The 22,500-nt window shown below is 39.8% G+C and overlaps 2 protein-coding genes across 3 annotated transcripts in view; both read left to right on the forward strand.

Annotated features, from left to right (window-relative positions):
- Nucleotides 1–1,431, forward strand: part of nkx2.2a (NK2 homeobox 2a) — a gene marked incomplete at both ends in the record, with an annotated part of 1,435 nt that extends 4 nt beyond the window's left edge. The window contains 2 exons of one of the 2 annotated variants that reach the window (XM_084481918.1): nucleotides 1–261; nucleotides 866–1,431. The exon at nucleotides 1–261 is cut by the window's left edge and continues 4 nt beyond it. In XM_084481918.1, coding sequence (XP_084338044.1) covers nucleotides 1–261; nucleotides 866–1,431 — 827 coding nt within the window. The remainder of the gene's footprint in view (nucleotides 262–865) is intronic. The other variant, XM_084481919.1, reaches the window with a different exon arrangement.
- Nucleotides 1,432–22,208: 20,777 nt separating this feature from the next.
- The window catches only part of nkx2.4a (NK2 homeobox 4a), a gene marked incomplete at both ends in the record, with an annotated part of 1,637 nt that continues 1,345 nt past the window's right edge, over nucleotides 22,209–22,500 (forward strand). Inside the window, one exon of the mRNA XM_084482236.1 lies at nucleotides 22,209–22,500. This exon is cut by the window's right edge and continues 78 nt beyond it. Coding sequence (XP_084338362.1) covers nucleotides 22,209–22,500 — 292 coding nt within the window.

Here is a 22,500-nt window from a genome sequence, read left to right on the forward strand (position 1 = left end):
CGTTGACCAACACAAAGACGGGCTTTTCTGTAAAGGACATTTTGGATCTCCCAGACACGAATGATGAAGAAGGATCTATCACCGGAGCGGAGGAAGATACGGAGGGATCAGAGACAGCTTCCACGACGAAAAACAGTGGAGTTTTGGTGCAAAGTCCGCTCGATAGCGTCCAGAATCTACCTTTAAAGACCCCTTTTTATGACAGTAGTGACAATCCTTACACGCGATGGCTTGCCACTACGGACAGTATTCAATATTCATGTAAGTAATGGCTAAACCTGCATCCTCACGTTAACAAGTGCACATTACAACCCTGATATACCAATACAGTGTGACCGTGTTTACAGCTATACTGTTACAATAAGAGATACTTGATGGAGTGCCTCCCTTCCCTCCTTAACAAGGCGTAGTGCTGTCCTTGGATAATGTGTGTAGCGTCCATCCCCATACACCGCACACACACAGCTGCACTTTTCTTAAGGTGTTAAAGCGCAATAATTGCATCCTACGTGTAGTCATATATGGTGTTTTTCAACTTTTCATCGATACAACATGGCAGAATAGCACAGGCAATGCACGCTTGTTCAGAGCCCGAGCCAGAAGCCTGAGATTCGGAGGGGTTTTCATGGGGACAATGCACATTTTAATGCTTCACTGATTCTCCCTCCTTGCGGAGCTTTGGGGATAAAGGACCATTTTGTACTCTCGAGATATAAAGTAGCACATGGAGTTATTACACGATAATACATCCATTTAAACAGCCATCACGCCCCGATATCCATTGAAACGCATTATCGTCACATTGTGTGTTTTTGTGATTGAACGATAACCCGCTAAACTTTGTATTATATCAACATTTTGACAGTGTTTCTCCTTTGCGCAGTGCACGGTCTGTCGGCCAGCAGCCAGGACTCCGCCAAGTCCCCGGAACCGTCCGCGGACGAGTCGCCGGACAACGACAAGGAGACTTCAAGCAACGGGAGCGACTCCGGGAAGAAGCGCAAGAGAAGAGTTTTGTTTTCCAAGGCGCAGACATACGAACTTGAGCGCCGCTTTAGACAACAGAGGTACCTCTCCGCTCCGGAGAGGGAGCACCTCGCGAGCTTGATTCGCCTGACACCGACCCAAGTGAAAATTTGGTTCCAGAATCATCGGTACAAAATGAAGAGAGCCCGCGCCGAAAAAGGTATGGAAGTGACCCATCTCCCCTCACCTAGGCGGGTGGCCGTGCCTGTCTTAGTCAGGGATGGGAAGCCTTGTCATTCTCTTAAAGCTCAGGACTTGGCGGCCACTTTTCAGGCTGGGATCCCCTTCTCGGCGTATAGTGCGCAGTCACTTCAACACATGCAATATAATGCCCAGTACAGCGCCGCCACCACGCCACAATTCCCTGCACATCACTTGGTGCAAACGCAACAGTGGACTTGGTGAAAGATTAGAGACTGCATGGCGTTCTTTGCCTTTTTGAGAGCACGCTAGGGAGCTCACCACAAAGTAAAAAAGACTTTCATTTTTGCAGCTTGACCCATTCCACCGTTATATTGGGGGCGAAGGTGTGCGCCGTGTTGACATGTTGTCGTTAAGAGAACCGGGTCCAGCCTCTCCCTAGATTTAAGAATGTCAATGCTCTTGTGAATCTTTTTGTAAAGTATGTTGTGTGTTGTAGAAATGTTTTCTTTTTTGTCCTTCGTGTTATCAGCACGTACAAACCACTTTATAATTATAGAAATTTTAATTTCTTGCTTCTCTTTTATGGACCGAAACTATTTATGGCCATGAATAAACATTGGCAACTTTTAGCTTTTTCATTTTGTTTTTATTTTCTGTAAATATTTTGTGGCAAATGTTTGCAACCCATAGAGACGATTCAGGAGCGTTTAGCTGGGGATATACATATTTCCAACCTTACATGAAAAAGTAATTTTGAGGCGTAAAGTATCAGATTCCATCGGACAATGTGAATAACAGCTCAGTCGCGTTGATGGGTAAATATCCAATTTTATAAGGATTTTAATAAAAAGATGTGTTTCAGAAATAACGACTTGTTTTACGTGTCCTATTGAAGTGAGTTAGCTTTCAAAAGACTGCGTTAAGTAAAAAAATGCCAAGAGCCACTATTGCTACCACAGCCACTATATAGGGTCGGTCTGCTACGTGTTGCTCAAGGGGCGCAGACGCAGGTCGGCTATACGGGAGTCAATCTTGCGCACTTCAATCCTTTCTTTTCGGGACAAATTTAATCCGGAGAAATGTTCTCCATTGGAACACCTCGCTGGTAAAGAGGCCGAAGTCACTTGTGAACTAGGACTAAAATCCACTCACTTAATAGAAAAGGACTTCTTCAGATAAGCAGCCTTTGAATCCAAAAGCTCCCCGTTTTCCTCGGAATCCAAACAGTTTTCGTATGCCAAAAGTGAAGTGCGTCCTAAACCAACCATCCTACCCACCCAAATATTTTGATATGTATTGGTTTCGTTTGTAGGCCGATATATAGTATTGGCCTATATGTATTTAGGTATGTAGGCCTAGGTGTGTGTATATATATATATATATATATATATATATATATATATGTGTGTGTGTGTGTGTGTGTGTGTGTGTGTGTGTGTGTGTGTGTGTGTGTGTGTGTGTGTAATCGACGTAAAGCCATAAATAGAGCACCTGTGAATTAGAATTAAAATTGCCTTTTGCATTACCACAGTTTCACGTCTCCATATATGTGCGCGACTCTATTGGAGGAAGGAGTTATCAGTGGGACGTAAAATAGAAGGCTGTAAACAAATGGTCCTTTATGTCGGAGTGTTTGGGGAATCAGGGAAACAACGACAGATTGGTCCCCAGTGATTCACATGGGAGCCCTGGATTATCAGGCTATGTCCAATATCTTGAGTAAATATGATAACCTGTCCAAAAATCTTTTTGGCATTTTGTTTGCCTTGCCGCTGAAATCTCACAACAGATGTTAGTGACGCCCCTATCATTACTGAACAAACAACGAAATCGACCAAATGTGCTAATTATTTACAGAATTGGCTCCCAAGGGGCTACACTTCGTGGGACACAGGGATCCGTTTTCTTCCTTGAAATATCGTTGATTAGACTAATGATGTGAGCCCATGTATTCATATACTAGGACCATTTGGATATTTCATCAACTTAATAAATCGACTCTAATTTGATTGTGATATATTTAAAGCAGTTCGATTATTTAACAATTCAGAAAAAAATCAATGGTAAAAAGGAATGTTAATTACACTGAATAGGATGCCAATAAAACAGAGAGCAAATACGAAGAAAAATAAACAACTCTAATACCGAAAGAGGACAATATTACAACAAAAAAACAAACATAAATAATATCAGACAAAGGCCGCGGGGGTTCCTGAGTGTCCTTTGGCCCCCCGCGCGTTGAACATGACGGGACAGTCGTGTCTACTCCATCATTGCATAATACAGTGCACCACACAAAAACACAATGGCCGATGAGTGCTTTTCCTAAATGTTAGAGGCGTGCATATTAAAGAGGAGAAAGAGTTGCAACGAAGTAGTCTGTTTAGACCCACGCCGTTCCTCGAAGCCATTCAGACCCTTTATCTCGTCCGGCGCATCCCCGAGTCAGGGCCATATATTCCTTCTTTTTTTTTGTCAGTCGGTGCCATTGTGATGGTTGTTGCACACGTTGTATTCCATATGGACAGCTGGGCTCGGGCAAGTAGAAAAGGATCTCTTACAAACCCCAAATTGTGTCCAGCTTTCAAATAAAGCATTGTTGTCTCTCAAAGAAAAACGAATTAAAAATTCGTGCTATAACTATTCTGGAAAGAGAACCCCTATTCACAGATAACAGGCAGTCCTTCTTCCTTGATAGAGCTATGGCAACAACAGCCTTCTCATTTCTCCTTTTTCCCCTCCATCCCCTCCACTCGCCTCTCTCAAAGGGTGATTATTGTCTGTTGCAAGGAGTGAACCGCCATGGCGCAAAACTATTTCCAAACTCAATGCCAGACAGTGTTCTTCCTTGTTTGCTTTACGCACAAGTGATATTGCTCTGCCCATTTCTAAAATAAGCCTCCTGGGGGGGAAAAAGTGACACAAATTATCAGCGCGTTCCTCCCACCAGTTCACACTGGAATTCCATTTTTTTTATCGTCCTTCATTCAGCAAGAGCATTTTGATTTCCCATTGACAAATACTGGTACCGTCGTTTTTTTTGGTAGATCTCTATACACTTCAACATTCGACATTAAATTGGGTTGAGTAAAAAAATGACCTGGACTTAAAATAACGGTGTGGGGAATTAAGAAGATTGCACTGGTATTGGATTTTATTTTCTTTTGTTGGCTTATTTGTATGCATTTTAAAATGAATTTTTTTGGGGGGGATATTCATCCCCACATTCAGAAAGAATAAATCCAAGTAAAGTTATATTATATTACTAGTAAAAATATGTCAATATGTGGCATTTCTGATCAAACGTCTTTATTAATTGACGTGCAAGTAGGCCCAATTTAGTGTGCGGAAATATTAATCAAACACCAAAACACTGTAGGCCTAGTTGTTAGAAGGCCTATCTGAAGTAGCATTCGATTCTAAATAAACCCCATAAACACAGTACAAAAATGGGGAAGTCCAACCTGCGTGGAGAAGACTTTAACAGACTCTGGAATACAATAGGGTTCAGGAAATGTGCACTTGGGACACCATGGATCATCGTCATCTTGCCCATTTGAACCTCGACATGAATCATTTTCTATCATGTACATCTCCAAATAAACGAGGATTTCAAAGCTATAATAAGCCGCGCTTTCATTTAAAGGAAGCAATCTAGTTTTATTGCCTTAAAGAGATCCAGATTAGATTCGCATAGCGCCGTGACACAATGTAGATATTAAAGAGAGAGGGAGCGAGAGACTAGAACACTCCAGTCATTGATGCAAACCATATCGCCGACTCACCACAAGATGGCAGCAGACGTCCACAGTTAGTGTTGACAACCCTCTATGTGCCAATGGAGAACACATGCATGTTTTGCCAACGGGTTTACAATAAGCAGTTGTTCAAGGTCTAGGATACAATATCATTTCAAAATTACAAAACATTTAATCAATTGTTATTATTACTATGTTAGTATTTTTTTAAAATTAAATTTAACTTTAGTAGCCTAATGGCCAAGCTGGAGTAAGCTCTCGAATAATTAACCCAAATCCATATTAGGCTTACTCCCAAAATAATAAAATCGGCTAAGTGTAAACATTCTGACAAAACACACGCACACAAACACACACGGCCCTGCGCTCTCACACACACACACACACACACACACACACACACACACACACACACACACACACACACACACACACACACTCGTGTTCAATATAGGTTAGAGATACGGGGGGAAGGAAAGTCGGTGAGAAGCTGGATGAATCCGCGGAGTGGCGCAATAGGATAAGCGACGAAATGTAGGCGGCATTAGAGACACAATTAATGAACACGCACACAACAGGTGGGCCTATCGTTTTAAATACTGGATAGGATCATCCTAATCAATATCCTAACATAACATGGGGAGCTTTTGGGCGCTGTGAAGCCTACATTATGTTGTTATTATGAACAATAAACTGCCTACTCCGAATCCATCCAAGAAAACCCAACTTGCTGGGAAAGAAACTCACGTGTTAATTACCAGTAGGCTAGAGAGTCCTCGAGTGCCATATTTTCCAACACGGGCTTACTTTTAATTTTGGTAGGGTAGATAAGGCACTTAAGAAGGGAGCCATCATGGCAAGGTGTAAACGGATGCGCCATTTTTGAGTAGCTCTCGACAAACGCTGCTCGTTTGCACCTGTAGGGGGCCTCATTAGGTCATAGAGAAGAACCATCGGGTGGGCGCCAGCTATGGATCATGGAAGTATTATGTCTGTTGGATAAGATCCATTGGAAGAGGCTTGATGAAAAAGGAAGCCACACAGATTATTTCAGATTATCTCATTCTTAATGTGGGTAGATATAGGCTACAATGACTGCACTGAACACCCATGAAACAGCTACAACAAACACACCACATTAAAGACTATATGTCCCCATAGACCAATTATAAGTTTGACAGTAAAAAGCACAATAGCTGCAATACCCCCAGCCAGCCCTGCCCATTGCTCATCCTAACTGTGGAGCCCTCTCAACTGTGGGAGGAACAACAGCATTGTAAATTGTTGTGGGCACTGTGTGTTCTCTGGGTGTGTGTGTGTGTGTGTGTGTGTGTGTGTGTGTGTGTGTGTGTGTGTGTGTGTGTCTGTGTCTGTGTGCATGTGTGTGTTTGTGTCTGTGTGCTTATAGATGTGAGAGGGTCTGTGTGTGTGTGTGTGTGTGTGTGTGTGTGTGTGTGTGTGTGTGTGTGTGTGTGTGTGTGTGTGTGTGTGTGTGTGTGTGTGTGTGTGTGTGTCTGCATGTGGGTGGATGGCTGTGGGATAGATATGTGTTGGAGGGTGGGTGGGGAGGCCTGACCAAATATACCAGACTTTGCCATACGTCATTACTTATGTAAACAGGAGGTGAACATACAGGGGAGGGGCTGCGGGGGGGGGGGGGGGGGGGGGGCTCCCACTTGGGGTGGTGTTCTTGTGGGTGGAGCTGCAGTGTGGATAGGAAGGAGAAGTCTCCATCTCTGTTGCTTCATCCTCTTCTGTCATCTTTGTGTTGATAAAGTTGCTCTGTATCCAAAAGATCCTAATTAAACTCACATGCAGACAGACCCTTGTGTTTGGTGTTGCCTCTTCTTTGCATCCTGTTCAACACAAAAGCAATGACAACTGGTCTCATTCTCTGAGTCTAAGTCTTAATTCTCTTTACAATAATCAACTTTTGGTTTGATTGACAGAGGAATAAATGCATTGTTGTCAGAGACACATAAAACAGGCTAGGGTTGCAATTCACTGCTGGTCACCTCATGAAAGCGTAGAGCATATCATGTTAATGGTTGATGTGGTGGTGGGAGGAATACTCATTGACAAAGTCCTCTCCGTCCTGTCAGGTTACCTCTGATCAAGGTCTCCCGGTCCGCCATTGAGTGCGGGTTACTGCAATGTCTAGTGTCTGAGGACTGCCACTCCAGCACTGGCCACAACCTCACCAATATTGTCACCAAATATCCTTATTTACAACGAAAATATTTTGATTTCATGTGTTTTTCCAAAACTAAACCAAAATAAACTCAGTTCAACCTTATTGTAATCTGAAAGTGTCGAGTGTGCATTAGTACATCATCAATCTGATCAGTTAGGCCTGCTATCCTTACATTATACAATGTTTATCTATATACATAGCAAAATATAGGATACAACATCCAATATGTCACTTTTAACGATCAAAGCGTTGACAGATTCCAGAGGGTTAATGATCAATAAATGAATGACAAATCCTAATCAAAATCCTCAAGAGTTTACAACCACTTTAAATGTCTATCAATAACATTTATATTTACACAACCCAGTCAATATTCTAATTGCACACCCCTAGAACGGGGAGAATGACTGTCAATGTCTTTTAAAAGGAAAAATTGTTAATGAATGGTTAGCCTTCGCTGTGACTCTCTACGTGCCATGGAGGTAGCCGCTGACCGCGCTCTTCTGTAGGTAGACCTATTGTATGGCCGTGTGTGTGTTCAATAGAGACAGGCTGGCCGTCAAGGTTCTTGACTTTGCTCTGCGTTGAGGTGAGGGGAGCCACGACGGCTCACCTAAACATTTGGCTTGACAGAAGTGCCCGGGTGCTGTTCTAATCCACTTTTCTAGACATGTCCTTGAAGCTGCCAAGAAAGGTTCAGTAAGGTCAATTAAAAGGTTATTTAAGAGGGCTGGTCATTGGATTTGTAATCTTTTCTTTTTTGGACCTTTGTGTTCACTTATTTGAAAACAAAATGGTTTAACATTGGCACCATGATGATTGTGCAGCAGGAATTACCAGTAACGTTGCTGTTTGATTCACTCAAACCTATAATAAAAAGTATTGTTCAAATGGTACATACATAAAGGGTCATTAAATACAAAATATATACATATTCTGTATTGAAGCAACTACGATGCACTTTGTGTCTCTCCAACCATTTAACATATCCTTCTTTTAAAGTTCTGTGTGAAGAAGAAAGACGTATTTTTAATGAAGTATCTTGCAGTACATTGGTTAAAGGCCAATGTACAATGACACAATTCTTCTGGGGAATAACTCATTGTTTGGCTATCCTTTGTTCAGGGAAACCCATCTCTACATGTATCATGTGGTTTTTATTAAATGGGTCGACAAAATGCAGTTCAAATCTAAACACAAAAATGTTCATAACATTGTCAGTGGCAGTTGACATGGAGGCTGCACCACTTCTGTCTTTGTCTTAAAACGGAAGAAATATCACAAATAAACCTTTATATTCTGCAGGTGTACCAACCAAATTATCTGAAACATACAATGTGGCTAAACAAAGCAATGTTGACCTTTAGAAATTGGTGTGCTGAGCTGGTAGACCTTAGCATGGAGTTGCTATGACTCAGTGTTATAATTAACCCCAAGGGATGTAGCAGAAACACTGGACCATACTCCTAACAAATATTGAATGATGGCTGAATCTGATGTTGAAATATATTGATTTTTCAATAAATCTGCTATTATTTTTGTCGCACTTCTGTCATCTGTGAATTATCATTATTTATTTGTTACAAAAACCTCCTTGCAGACAATATATTAAATATATAATTGCAGACTATATATATATATATATATATATATATATATATATATATATATAGTCTGCAATTATATATTTATATATATAGTGTATATATAGTGTGTATATATACACACATAGTGTATATATATATATATATATATATATATATATATATATACACTGTATATCAGTCAAGCAGAGGGATTTTCTCAATGGCTTTAATCATGAAATGAATCCAAAAGAGTCACGCACAACACAAACATCCAGTACAACTTAGAAAACACAAAAAAATCTTTTTCCAACACCAACACAAATAATAACAGTATTCAACAAGTAGCTAATTCTCGAGAAACCGTTCAGAAATGAGTCTCATATCTTCCATGTTTGTTTATCTGCTTCCACATGCAAATTGCCATATGGTCTTATTGTGCCTTGTTTTCTCCTCTTTCCAAATGTTCCATCTCAGGACTTGAGTTGTCTTGTATAGCCACCACAATCCGCTCCAGTCAGGTGGGCTGGATGGGCCATGGCGGCACCGGTCGCGCTCCCAGAGTTGAGTGTTTATGCCTTTCACTAAATGGATTGTCTCACCTTCTTCACAAGATGAACACCAGGTGCTTGAGATGCCACCACTGCAGATGCATCCTGGGGCTTTGAGCTCAGTAATGAGCCATCATCCAGACATGCTTCAATCAAATCATTTCCCCCGGATGATGGGAGCAAGGACAATGTGTGAGCATCGCGTTACCAAATCAAGTCGACACGACTTCCTGCGTGAAGAGGATGTAGAATATGTATTACCTGGCTGCGCCGGTCACCGACTCTTGATGTGCTTGTGGTGTGTGATGAATCTGTGTGTCTCTAATTAGGAGGTTAGATGCATACGTCCCAGTTTGCTGTTTTGTTTCGTGTGGTCCTTCCTGTTTCCTCAACCAAATCATACATGCTCTATTAATAAAGATGCCAGCATCTCTTCTCATTCGCCAGACGGCAGGTCATAATGTGTCTCGATTTACCTCCCTGTCATTGTCTCTCGACCGCTGGCGACTCCATCGCGATTCCATCCCAAAAACGGTGAAGATTTAAACCATATCCTGGATTGAGGTTGCGGTTGATGTAGTTTAGTTATATACATTTATTTTTTTAAACATTAGCATTTAGGAACTTCATGTTTAGTTGTTTATTTGGGACAAAGGGTCAAAATCACTGGGATGATAAATAGGCCTGCATCCTAAAATGACAAGCAGTGTGTGTCATTTTGAGCCTTGTAGGGACCCAGTGGGACAGGTCAAAGCCTGTCCAGCTTGATGCTGAATGCTGTGAAGGGTATGACATGGATCAAGACTGGCATTGTAGCCCAAAGTGTAAGGCCTCGACCCTCATATGAAACTGGAGTTAAATATGTGCCCCTCCCACCTGTATTGATGAATCTGAAAATCTTGATGTACGATGATCAACTGATTGCTTCCTTGTCATATGTTTGACGACATAGTTGTCATGTGTAGCACATGTGAAGAGACCAATACAATAAAGTACAGATTGACTTAACAATAATGTAAATCCTGATATTGTAAAAGAAATCTTTAGGCAATGATGTGAAATGAGCTGACTTCCTGTCACTTGTTACATTGTGACAATTGCTATGTCTCGGAAACTGTATGTTTGCATCAGGCAACTACATACATCATACATACATACATACATACATACATCAGGCAAACATAGTGTGTATGGCATCTCTGTTGAAACTCGGTTGGTCTACACTTAACCAACGTAGACATTTTAATTTTGTTCTCTACCAACAAAGTAACCTGTCATTTATGTACATAAGTTACGAAAGTTACGAAAGTTGGCTAAAATTAACTTATGGTATGTTAAATATTTCTCTGGCCCTCGAGCCAATGTCCCAATACAATTTATTGAATACGAATTACAGCAAATAGTTCCAACATAGATATTCATGGCTCATATGTCAACCAATACCATGATATTCAATTGTATTTTTGTTTTTCAATTCTCCCACATGTTTATGTCCCAAATTGATAAAAATGTATCAACATCTTTAGGATTTCCCTCCTAAACAGAAAAGTCTGATTTCTACATTATCCGGAAGGTTCTGTTGTCTGTAGTGAAAAGGATGACTGCAGAAAGAATACAGTAGGTCAACTGTACTGCTGGATGTTAGGATGAACACATGGTTGTATTTTAATGCATTTCAGTGGTGCATCCTATGTAACAGAAACAGGGTTATCAGTTCAAAAGCCCTGTTAAAGGGAGGGAATAACTTTATACATTATTCTTTGTCAGGATTTTTAAATAATATATTATTTGCAATATGACTTATTGGCACTTAACTTGTTCATTGTCATTAGTTGCAAGATGACTTAATGACACTTAACTTGTTCATTATCATTGGTTGCAATATGACTTCATGACACTTAACTTGTTCATTGTCATTGGTTTGAATGTAGAGTTATATATGTTATTTTAAAAAAGCTGCACACAGTAATAAAAAGCTGAAACTGTATTCTGCACTACATCATTGTTTATAACATCCACAGTTGTACCTGTAAATGTTTCTTGTTCTATCAGTGTTCATTGTTTTGAATTTAATAAAATGGTAATTCTGTCGTGTCAAACACAAATTCAGCATTAGCTCCTATTGATTGTTTCAAGCATTTAAATCATTTTATAAACATCATGTACTCTTATATACGAGCATTAGATAAAGTCACATGATACGGTATATGGCTTCATTTGTCCTTTGTAAGGACGGCAGAAGGTAGAGAAACATTTTACATGCAATGAGATACCAACAAAAGAAACAGAAAGTAGGTTTTCAATGCCAGCATGGAAAATACATGAGGCAAATACTTCTACCACATACTATATTATGAGAAAATGCTGTTGCATATCCATATCATCTCAAGTTGTTAAATATATTTGCACTTTTTTGCATTTCAGGGCATATATATCCTGAAATACATGCACGAAATCTAACACTTCTAAAATCTCATTATTTGGACCAAATTGCATGACCTTCTGCGAGCATTCATCACTATAAATGATGACTCTAGAATAGATGAAACCCAATCAACTTTTTTCCCGCTTAATATCCATCATGTTTACCAAGTCCCTCATGTTAATGTTATCTCATCAAAGCATTGGTTCAAGCGACCTGATACACTTCAGGAGTTGTATATTTATTTTAATATTTTAGCATATTTTTTTACTCCCATGAAGTTCATGAAGTGAGCATGGCTTGCCGCACTCTCTCTCTTGCTCTCTGCCTCTCTCTCTCTCTCTCTCTACTTGTGTGTGTGTGTGTGTGTGTGTGTGTGTGTGTGTGTGTGTGTGTGTGTGTGTGTGTGTGTGTGTGTTTGTGTGTGTCTGACTGTGTGTGTGTGTGTGTGTGTGTGTGTGTGTGCGTGTGTGTGTCTGACCGTGTGTCTCTATGTGTGTGTGTGTGTGTGTATGTGTGTGTGTGGAAGTGTCTGATGCAGCAGCAGCTTTTTAGCACACAGTTTCCTGATGGCCCCAGAGAAGAGGGCAGCCAAGCGTTTCAAGTGGCCGAGCAGCGAGAGGGCAGCATTGTGGAGGGAAGCAGGTAGCATTATGATCACGCAGGCAAGATTGACATCAAGCATCCTCAGGGCTGGCCAGCCACGGAGAGCTGCCATCCTATACGAAGGAGGGGGAAAAGAACCACTGGAACGGGACGAGGCAAAACCAACAGTCATTAGTAACAGACAGACTTGTTATGGGTGTACACTGCATTGACCAGACGACCACACAGGGCTTTCAGCCTTTTAAGAGAATGGAAATAAGACAAAATGGCATTTCGCAAGAGGTTGTTACTCCTAACATCCTGTTTATGCATTGTTGAGGTTATGAATCATGTATGTATCATGTATCATGTACGTATAGATATAAATAACGTTATAAATCTCTTGCATAACCAATATGTATTGTTCCAGATGAGTGCATATGTACTATATGTATATACAATATGTAATAAAAACAACAAAACTAGCACAAATCGTATTTTATGACAAAAGCCTGGAATAATAATGATAATAAATGAAAGGCTGAATTATTAAGGTAAGTAATAATTAATGAACTTACTACTTACTTACTTACTAACTTACTAACTTACTTACATACTTACTTACTTACTTACTTACTTACTTACTTACTTACTTACTTACTTACTTGCTTACTCACTCACTCACTCACTTAATCACTTACTTACTTACTTACTTACCTACTTACTTAGGTATTTCTACTATACGGCTATGCAAATAATTAGCAATCAATCAAAGGCCAAATAATTAAGTTAAGTTATTATTAATTTACTTACTACCTATTTTTTTTCTTTAATACTTAATCACTTACGAAGATGTAACTACTATACTATTACTACTACTATTACTACTATAGCTACAACTGCCACAATTACTTCTACAACTCCTAATCACAAGTATGATTAGTATCACAAGTAATATAGAATATAATCATAATAGTAATACTTAATTGAAGTGAACTCACTCCTATAAGGATCAATGAATACTACAAGATGTCATGGGCAGAACAATGTAAATCATAACGCCAGCCACATCTTTAAAATACACCTGTAGGCCTACAGAGATTTCAGATATGCATGTCGTGACCATTGATCCCACCTGCTGTGCTTCCCCAGTGGCATGTGTCAGTGTGAATAATGTTATCATGACATCCATCTACAATTGAATGAATTACATACTCACGATACTATTTGAAAACGTATTTTTAGTTGTGTTTGGTTCATGCAAGCTGTATCCTCTGAATAACTTTATTTAACAACGGGAGTCTGGATGGTCAGTTATTTACATTCAGGTTCATATTTCTAATGCCTTACTTTAACAAACTTGTGTATGTTTGCTACATAAATAAATCATGTTTTGAGTTATGACCTATAGTTTGAGGACAAAATAAAGCATACAGACACATTTTAATAGAATAGTTGAAGAAATACATGAACACACAATAGACATTAGCTGACCAACTCATGGGCTGTCAATTCCAGTCAAATTAAAATGATATAAATATTATAAGATGCATTTTTCCACCTTTTCCAAACTATACCATATAGATGATTGTACACCATAGAAATGTGGCAAAAAAAAATACAATATAGATTAATATGGACTATAGATGATTAAAAAAGCATTATTTGTACACCATGAAACAATACAATATAAATATATACAATATAAATATAAAAAACAAATGCACCTCTGTATAGTTATGCTATGGTTCTGCACCATAGAGAAAAATGATACAATAATGATTATTGTGCCACTTTTAAGAATACATTACATTACAGACTCACCTAAAATAGAGATGAGGACAATACAATATTGACATATACAGCTAATAAAGACAAGACAATTTAGCTACAATATGAAGACATTGCTATATAGACTATAGATAGATAAAGTTAGAGCTACTGCTCTTGTTGATGTTGTTTTTGAGATACATTGTCTAACATCATAATTCCATAAATTACTTCCAATTTTTGTTATCATTCCTTCATCATAAACCATAGTTATTTTTTCTTTAATCTATCATTTATAAATTGTTACTGGTGTATTATCATTACTTTGTCTGTACTTTATTTCATGTTTATTTGAAAACCAATGTGGCTTTCCATCAGATCTTAAATATATACCATAATCATGTGAAGTAGGTAATAATCTATCGTTACTATTATTATTGTATAATTGGACTAAATTGTTTCAAAATGGGCCATCTAATCCACAGAGGGACATACAGTAGGACGGTGCGGGGAATTGTCTTAGAAGGGTTGAGAACTCCATTCTTCCTAATGTCCCTGATGGCCGCTGAAGGACGACCTCGCTTACAGTCTTACACAACACAGTTACCATCTCAAGACATGAAAAGATTAGCATTATTTGAATAAAAGATGCTTCTCTGTGATTATTTATTCTAGGACACATTGCACCACACCACGTGACCTCCCATGCATCTTTTCTAAACATGCTATTTTTCTCTTTGTATTTATTATGTTATTTATAATGTACTCTGAGTGTCTTTCTGATTAGGGGTTTGGGTGCTAAAGTGTTTGGATGTGTCTCTCTGTGTCTCTCCATCCTCATGGCGGCCGTGCAAACTGAACACAGGCATCATGGGAGCTTAAAGTGGGGACAAACATGCAGGTGAAAACATCTCATTGAAATTCTGTGCAACTGTGGTTCACATTTCCATAGTCGAGCTGCAAAGCCATTTAAAAGTTTTTTGGTGTGTCCCTATATGCGGCTTTCAAAGTGCTTGGAAACTTTCAATTAGATACTGTGTATCTCTTACCTGTTTCATAAAAAACAACCCAAAAGTTTTTTGGGCATAAATGGACAGCAGGAAACACTTGAAATGGATTACAGCTAGCCGCCTGAATTATAGGCATGCAGCCTTGCTTGATTAAGTTTGGGTGATATGTTATATTTTAGCATAGCTTTCCTCTGTTGGAGGAATAGTAATGTCAAGCTGAACTTTTCTATTGCACCAGTGGTCCATATTTTGCAGCAGACTAGCCATTGTCATAGGCTAGGCATGTGGCTAGCTACATTTCTGGGAGTGGTGATTCTAAAATAATTACTCTATTTTAGGTCTTGAATATCATCTAAAGTCCTCTATAAAAGTAGCATGAAGTAAATACGAGTTTGCCTTTATTTTATAATGCTAGGATTAATTGATTTCAAGAATCAACAGGAAAGTAAGTTGAAAGTAACTCTGTGTAATTATGTCTAGTAATTAGATTATCACAAGTAAGCCTATTGGTTATTGAGGTTAGTTAGGCTATATTACCAAAATGTGCAATGAAACAATCAAATAGGTCTACTAAAAATATAATTGTTCATTCATCTGGAATTTTGGTTCACCATGTGTAAACTCATTTGGTTAAGGGCATAATGGAATATTTTTTGGTGCAATTGTATGAACATTGCAAGGGGAATTATTGAACATTAAGGACAACTTTTTAAAACATTTTCCTCACTGCCAACACGTTGGCAAAGAGATACAAGATTAGTTGAGACACAAAGCTGTAGAGTAACAACCACACTCTTTTTTGAAAAGCTTTGTTTACATGCCCTCACAGCGCTGACAATAAAGTGCTGAGAGGTTTGCTGCTGCTGCTGCTGGCTAGTAACCTTGGAGCCACTCACCCGGAACAAGTATTCGCTTTGTTTCGCCGTGCAGTGCGTGCATTAATCGGCATTGATCTGCCATGTTTTCAAATGAATGTTCAAAAAGATAACAACTATGTTTAAATACGGTGTGGCCACTCAGAACAATGCGAGCACACGCCAACACGTATGCGTAAAGAGAGCGCGCAGAATCAAATGTCACCAAGTTGCATGAAAAAAAAAAAGGAAATGTGGGGGAAGATTTATTTGAACTTTAATCATTTTTTATTTTAAACATAAATATCCCTGTAGGCTAAATATTATTTCGCCTAAATATTATTTCGCCTATTAGGCTACAGACAATTTACTTAACGAAAACAACTTCATCTAAAAGGTTGTTAATCAGTTTAGTGTTTTCTATTGCACGCCTACTTTCATTTTTGGAAACGACTCAAATTGTCAACTAATGCATTAAGGTTTTTGATCAATTTAAATCGAAATACATTTGCAAGTCTCCAAAAGTCAATTGGTTACAGCCTATAGGACTAGCCTACTCATTATTTTCACTTGAACAAAGTGTTATAGCCTACATGGATGGTCGCAATTTATTAGATCTGTTGCCAAATTATAACTAATAATAGTTAACCAAAACATGTCATTAGGCCTAATGTTGAGTCGACTCATAATCTTGCATCTCAACCCACTCAGCAAAGGAAGATTTGACCAATATTTGAGTCAATTTTCATTTACGTCAGCAATGTAAGCCTACGATCCGTCCATCCGTACTCTTAATAGACTTTTCAAAAATAACTAAGAAATAGTCCATTAATTCGTGACTGGTTATAAATGCATTAATGCAGGCCTGTTCTTTGTTCAGTGTTCAGATTTGAAAACGCATATTATTTTGCTCCAGCCTGTAAGTTCTTTGCACTTTAATTGCAATTAGCATCATTTCGAACATCAAGCCACATTAATTGTGAGTGAAAGAAATCTCCTGCAAAAGAATAAGGTCTTCAAGAGGCCTGTCACATACTTTCTCCACTTAGGAGGACCTTTAACCTACTTAGCTGGGGAACTACACTGTTTCAAGTAGCGCATCTGAAAGATACGCACCTGCCTTCTTTCTGCGCCCACAGCGCGCCGGTTTTAAGGAGAGGGAAGGAGGCTATTTGATCTAAATGGAACTGCTGACCGCAGGTGGGGAATTTATTCCACACATTTCCATTACAAATACCCGATATTGAACCGTTAAAATACAGATGTTGTTTGTTATTTGTTCAAACGTCGAATAAGGATTATTGGCAGTATCCACATGTTTAACACACGTTTTCACTGGACATGTGACGTGTAAAACGTGCACTTTTGTAGGCCTAAATTACAGAATACGCAAATAATATAGCCCTAGGCCACATTGACTCACATTTTATTCGATTTTTTTTGTTTTTGTTTGTTTGTTTTGTTTACCAACCACTTGGAATATCTTCCCTCACGCGTTATGCGTGCGTAATATTTGTATTATATTTGTACTAACCCTATTGACCAGATAATAGCTTGGTTCAAGTTAGCTATATGGTATAGCCACCACATAGGAACGAGTGGGAGCATGTCATTTGACATACAACCACATGCATTTACGAGTGCACCGTATTCCATTTAAGAAACCATAGGCCTATATAATTCAAACTAAACATCTGGACCGAGGCCATGCTTTCGCATGAGCGAAGTAGGCTAAATATATATTTCCAAATGCCTAGGGCAACAGTGGAGGCCCATATGGATCTTGCAATCAAACTCCAGAGAAATTACAACAATCTCTCTTGCAGTTCATTCTGCGTTACATGGACCTATTTAATCTTAAAGGTTGTCGTGTTCTCGAGAATGGCCAACATACAGACTGTGTCATTTGGAGCGGTTTAGAGCCCGGTCATGACATGTCGCTTCTATAGATTCCCAGTGGTCACTTTGCTCCGCCGGTGTAGCATGCTGGAGGTGGCAGGTCAGGCCCCGGGCTCTTTACTGGGAGCGCTCCAGACACTTCACTCATCTCTTTAAATCTCTTTCAGCTTATTGAACCGCGCCGTGATGGAGAAAAGCACTCCAACTGACCACGCGCTTTGCTGTTGCATGTCCATCTGCTCCTGTGTCCGCCGCTGCCATGGCCAGAAGAGACCTCCTGATGGGGGGTGGTGGGCTGGGGGGAGGTGAGGTATACCAAAGGTCGGCTCTTTATTCTGCTAACCTTGTGTCGGAGGTCGCGTTTCCCGTTAATAACGCCGCGTACATTGTTTGGACGCATGTTACATATATGGACGGAGTTAATAACAAGGGTGTCTCCTCGAGGGGGGATATCGTATAATTTCACCTGTAGTTTCAGATGTGTAATGGGAGTCTAGGCTATAGGCTAATTGGCGTTTTCTTATTTTGGTTCACACAGAGTGATTAGGTCATTGGAAAATAGTCGAATTTAGACCTGGCTTCCGACCTATGGCCTCGGCGGAAACCGGGTACATATCTTTTTTATGCAACTTTAAATTGAACTTTATTCGTTCAACTATTTCCATTTTTTCCACTCATTTGTTTCACGACATCAGTGGAAAAATAGTTTTTTTACGGGGAATAGACGCAATAAACGCAGCGCGCGCCTGTATAGGAAACCAGTCAATTCATCCAAGAGGTCTTATTTATTTAAAATAGTTCAGTCATTCTCTCAGAGGAGCAGGTAAGCATAATATCACATTTAATGAACATCAAATGTCGAACATTAAAGGAATTATCCTTTCAAAAGCCGACACAAAACTAACTTTGCACCCTAATTAGCTCCCTTACACCGACCATGTCCTTGATATGTAGCCTAACAGTTCCCCCGTACATTATTTGTATTATTTAATAGACTAAGATAATTCAATATGAAACTGGAAAAATTTTGCATGAAATATCAAACTAAATGTGTTGATATTGTATAAAGCACATCCCATGTTGATCACAGAAGGACTACGTTTTTGTTTTTATTTTTATCTCGATGCTTAAACGATTCGTATTATCCTCCAAAACACAATATAGACCTATTGTGCGGGTCCGATTTAGTGTGCAGCCATCGCACCATAATGTTTTCTAATTATTGACCAACCTGAATGGCGCGTCTCCACGGGTCCCTGGTGCGTCTATTTTTCCTGTCCTTGAAGCAGTACATAATCGATCGATTTCGCCGCATTGTTTTTTGCTGGAAGTACAGCATTACTCACAATTGTTCCATAAGTAGTTCTACTAGGCTTCTGCTGATACCCGTCACACACAACAGTGCCGGGTTTTCTGTAGCCTATTCCGAGTCTGGAGAGTTTGTGGACCAGGGTCTTGCTCTCTGACTCGGTAATCCAGGAGGTTGAGAGGTTTGCGTCATTTACATAACGCTAGAGGTCTGAGGCCGAGGCCTGGCTTTCTAGTTTCGGGTGGCAAAAGCATGCGCTGTGGTCTAAAGTTGGAAAAGACTCACAGAAAATCTATCAAATGGCAAATTGCTCGGGTAAGAATAATCTTACTTAAAGCCAGATCATTTTTTTTTGGACTGCATCTCGTATTTTCTACAATAGCCTCTTGTAGGAACATGTTTTGTTTTTGTTTGTCTTGGCTTTTTATTCAACTCAATTAGGTTTGGCTCAACCAAGGCACAATTATTTTTTTGAGAACTCCGCATTTTGAAGAGTTCGAGGCTTGAATTGTGTTTTCGCTTTTCACAGAATGCTTCAGGATGTGACCGAGCAAGCAAATATTTGTGTATGCTGCTGGAATATGCAAAAAACGAAATAACTTAAAACAAGAGAAAGCTTTTTACGCACACATTGCATGCTGTTGCGTATAACTAATTGATAACAGGCCACATCTTCATTTGCTCAATTAGGACGGGCCTATAGCTGCTGCTATGCAATGCTCCGTTCCATTAGCAGGTTAATGCGGGCGCACGTTTTCTTCTTCAACAAAGGGGAATCATCAAATCGAAGTCTGGGGTAAATAACATCTGAGGAAAATGTTGAATTGTACATTGGCAATGTGGATCTCATCTCATGGTTTAGCACACATAGTGCGGCAACCCACACACAAATAAGTCTCAATAATCAATCATCATCATCATCAATATTGTCACTATGATCAGAATTTACTTATAGATTGATGTCAATAAACTATGAATTCAAATGAAAAGTGTTGGCTTCATTCAACTTTGAAATTCCCATGTCATAGACAAATGTTTTGCTATAGCACTATTTACCGTTGGCGTCTCCCCATGCGTATCTGATTTGATCCTACTTTGACAACCTGTTGTCTTCCAACCGGCGCCAGGGAGTTTGCTCAGAGATTAAGAAGGCAGGTCAAGCAGTGCAGAGCCGGCGCAGACTACATTCACGTCGCTACTTCTACTAAACAAACACATCCCACGGTCCATGATGCATGTCGACGGTCCAATAGTGTATTAGGTTATAATTGTTAAACTAAACGATGTTTATCATTCAAGCTCTATATTATATAATATGGGTCAATTGATTTTCCATAATCAACAATGATTGTGAGTGTAGCTTAATAGCTGAAGAAAAGTAGGTTTGTATACATATTCGTTTTGTGTGAGCATATTGGTCTGAAGGATAAAAATGACGATACATATTGTAAATTTGTGGTTTTGATCACACACTCTCTGGAATAAATAATGTAGCCTAGGCCTGTGTTTTTCTAATCTTGGAACCAGCAGTCGTACTATGCTATAGCAGTATTTCTGGGGATAGACAGCTCAGAACCTTGGCCGGAAAACAAGACCTGCAAGGGGCGGAGTTACACCTTGTTTCCTGTTTTTTTTCCAGAGATATTGTACCGAAGAAATCCCCCTTTACACGAATGGATGAAGCTTTCAGAATAGGGATACGAATTTTAATAAGTGTATTGGTAAAGTTGCCAGTCTACACTGTGTTGATTTGAAACCTTTACAGACACTTTTTCTGCTGGACGAGTTTGCGTCCGCCTATTACGCACGTAGTAGAGATCTCCAACTCGAGCCACATGATTGGGCGATACATTTGAAGCAAGAAAGTGAAACGCCCAAGTGCTCACTCAGATCTGAGCTCGGTGGCCATCAGACTTCGGCTATTAATTTAAGTCTGATTTGTGAAAATACGGTTTTTCAACGCGCAGGGTACGCATAACACTGGTGGTAGGCTAGCGTACTGCAGGTGGTACCTGGGACTTTATTCTAGAAGTAGATAATTATTTAGAGATAATGGAAAATAAATGTATTAGAATTATTCTTAAGTAAATACAGTATTATTGCATGTTATTATTTCAAAAACGTGTGTTTTCCATTGCAATATTTTCCAATCATGTTTCTGTGTGGATTTTTGTTTGCTAAATAAAGTCACTGCAGCATTGCTGATCTTTTCTTTTCACTGTTTCCCACTGGCCATGGCCTTCTTGCACTCTTTTGTATAACGGGGGCGCTGGCACTCTTTTCTCAGCCACTGCATGTGTGGCTGAGATAATCCTTTATAGTTTTATATGAGGTGGTCCGCAAAAGGTGTTGATAGTATATTGAGTGATGCACCTAAAAGTTAAAGTTGGGAAAGCACTGAGGCTATAAGTAATCTTATATTATTGGCAATGGGTTAGGATGTATGTGCCTTTTCACTATTCTGTCACCGAGATGATTCGACCTTGGCTCTTTCTCTCGTGTGGACAGCATCATTCTTAAGAAACATAAACGACTTAGTTGTAACTTCATTGTGTCTCACGATGCTTCTCTGCGGCTCTTATGTCTGTCGCAAAGGGCTCTCAAAGTTTGCACAAAGAGTGGAATTCCCCGCACTGACGCGAAATAGTCCCTGTTCTCAGATCAGGTGCCCACAGCTTATGCTACGTGTTTAACAGGTTATCAATTTGTTGATCTCACGAACGTTCGTGTCCGACGTGTAGGCTATACAAATGGGTATATGTACATGGGAGCTAAACACACCTCGAGATACATTTTTTCATGCAAAACACTTCCAATGAGGGAAATTGCAATTTGATCAATTATTCCCCCAAAATACCAATGCCAATTGTTTGCTCATTTAGGACGTTTGCTCCGCCCACCGTGTTTGTCGTAAACCTGGCTCCTGACTACAATAAACCCGAGCTAAGAGCGCCCTGGGCTCGCCTCCTTCTCCAAGGCGATCAATAGTATCTCAGGCGCACTACAAGCACTCTCCTACGTAGACATCCACAAGGAGAGAGCTGATAGAACAACACGCGGTTCATCTGCTCTCAACAAAAAAACCCTACCTGCTTACTGAACCATGTCGTTGAGCCCAAAGCATACAACGCCTTTCTCAGTGACAGATATTTTGAGTCCTATCGAGGAGACCTACAAGAAGTTTAGTGGCATGGACGGCGCAGGGAACCTAACCTCTCCACTCGGAGCTTATCGGCAGCCGCAGGTGTCTCAGGCAGGCATGCAGCAGCACTCCATGGGCCACAACGCCACCGTGGCGACCGCCTACCACATGCCTCACGCGGTGTCCCAGTTCTCGCACGGAGCCATGGGGGGATACTGTAACGGCAGCATAGGCAACATGGGGGACCTTCCGT

Source organism: Micromesistius poutassou, assembly GCF_964030765.1.
Source record: "Micromesistius poutassou genome assembly, chromosome: 17".
Taxonomy (NCBI): domain Eukaryota; kingdom Metazoa; phylum Chordata; class Actinopteri; order Gadiformes; family Gadidae; genus Micromesistius; species Micromesistius poutassou.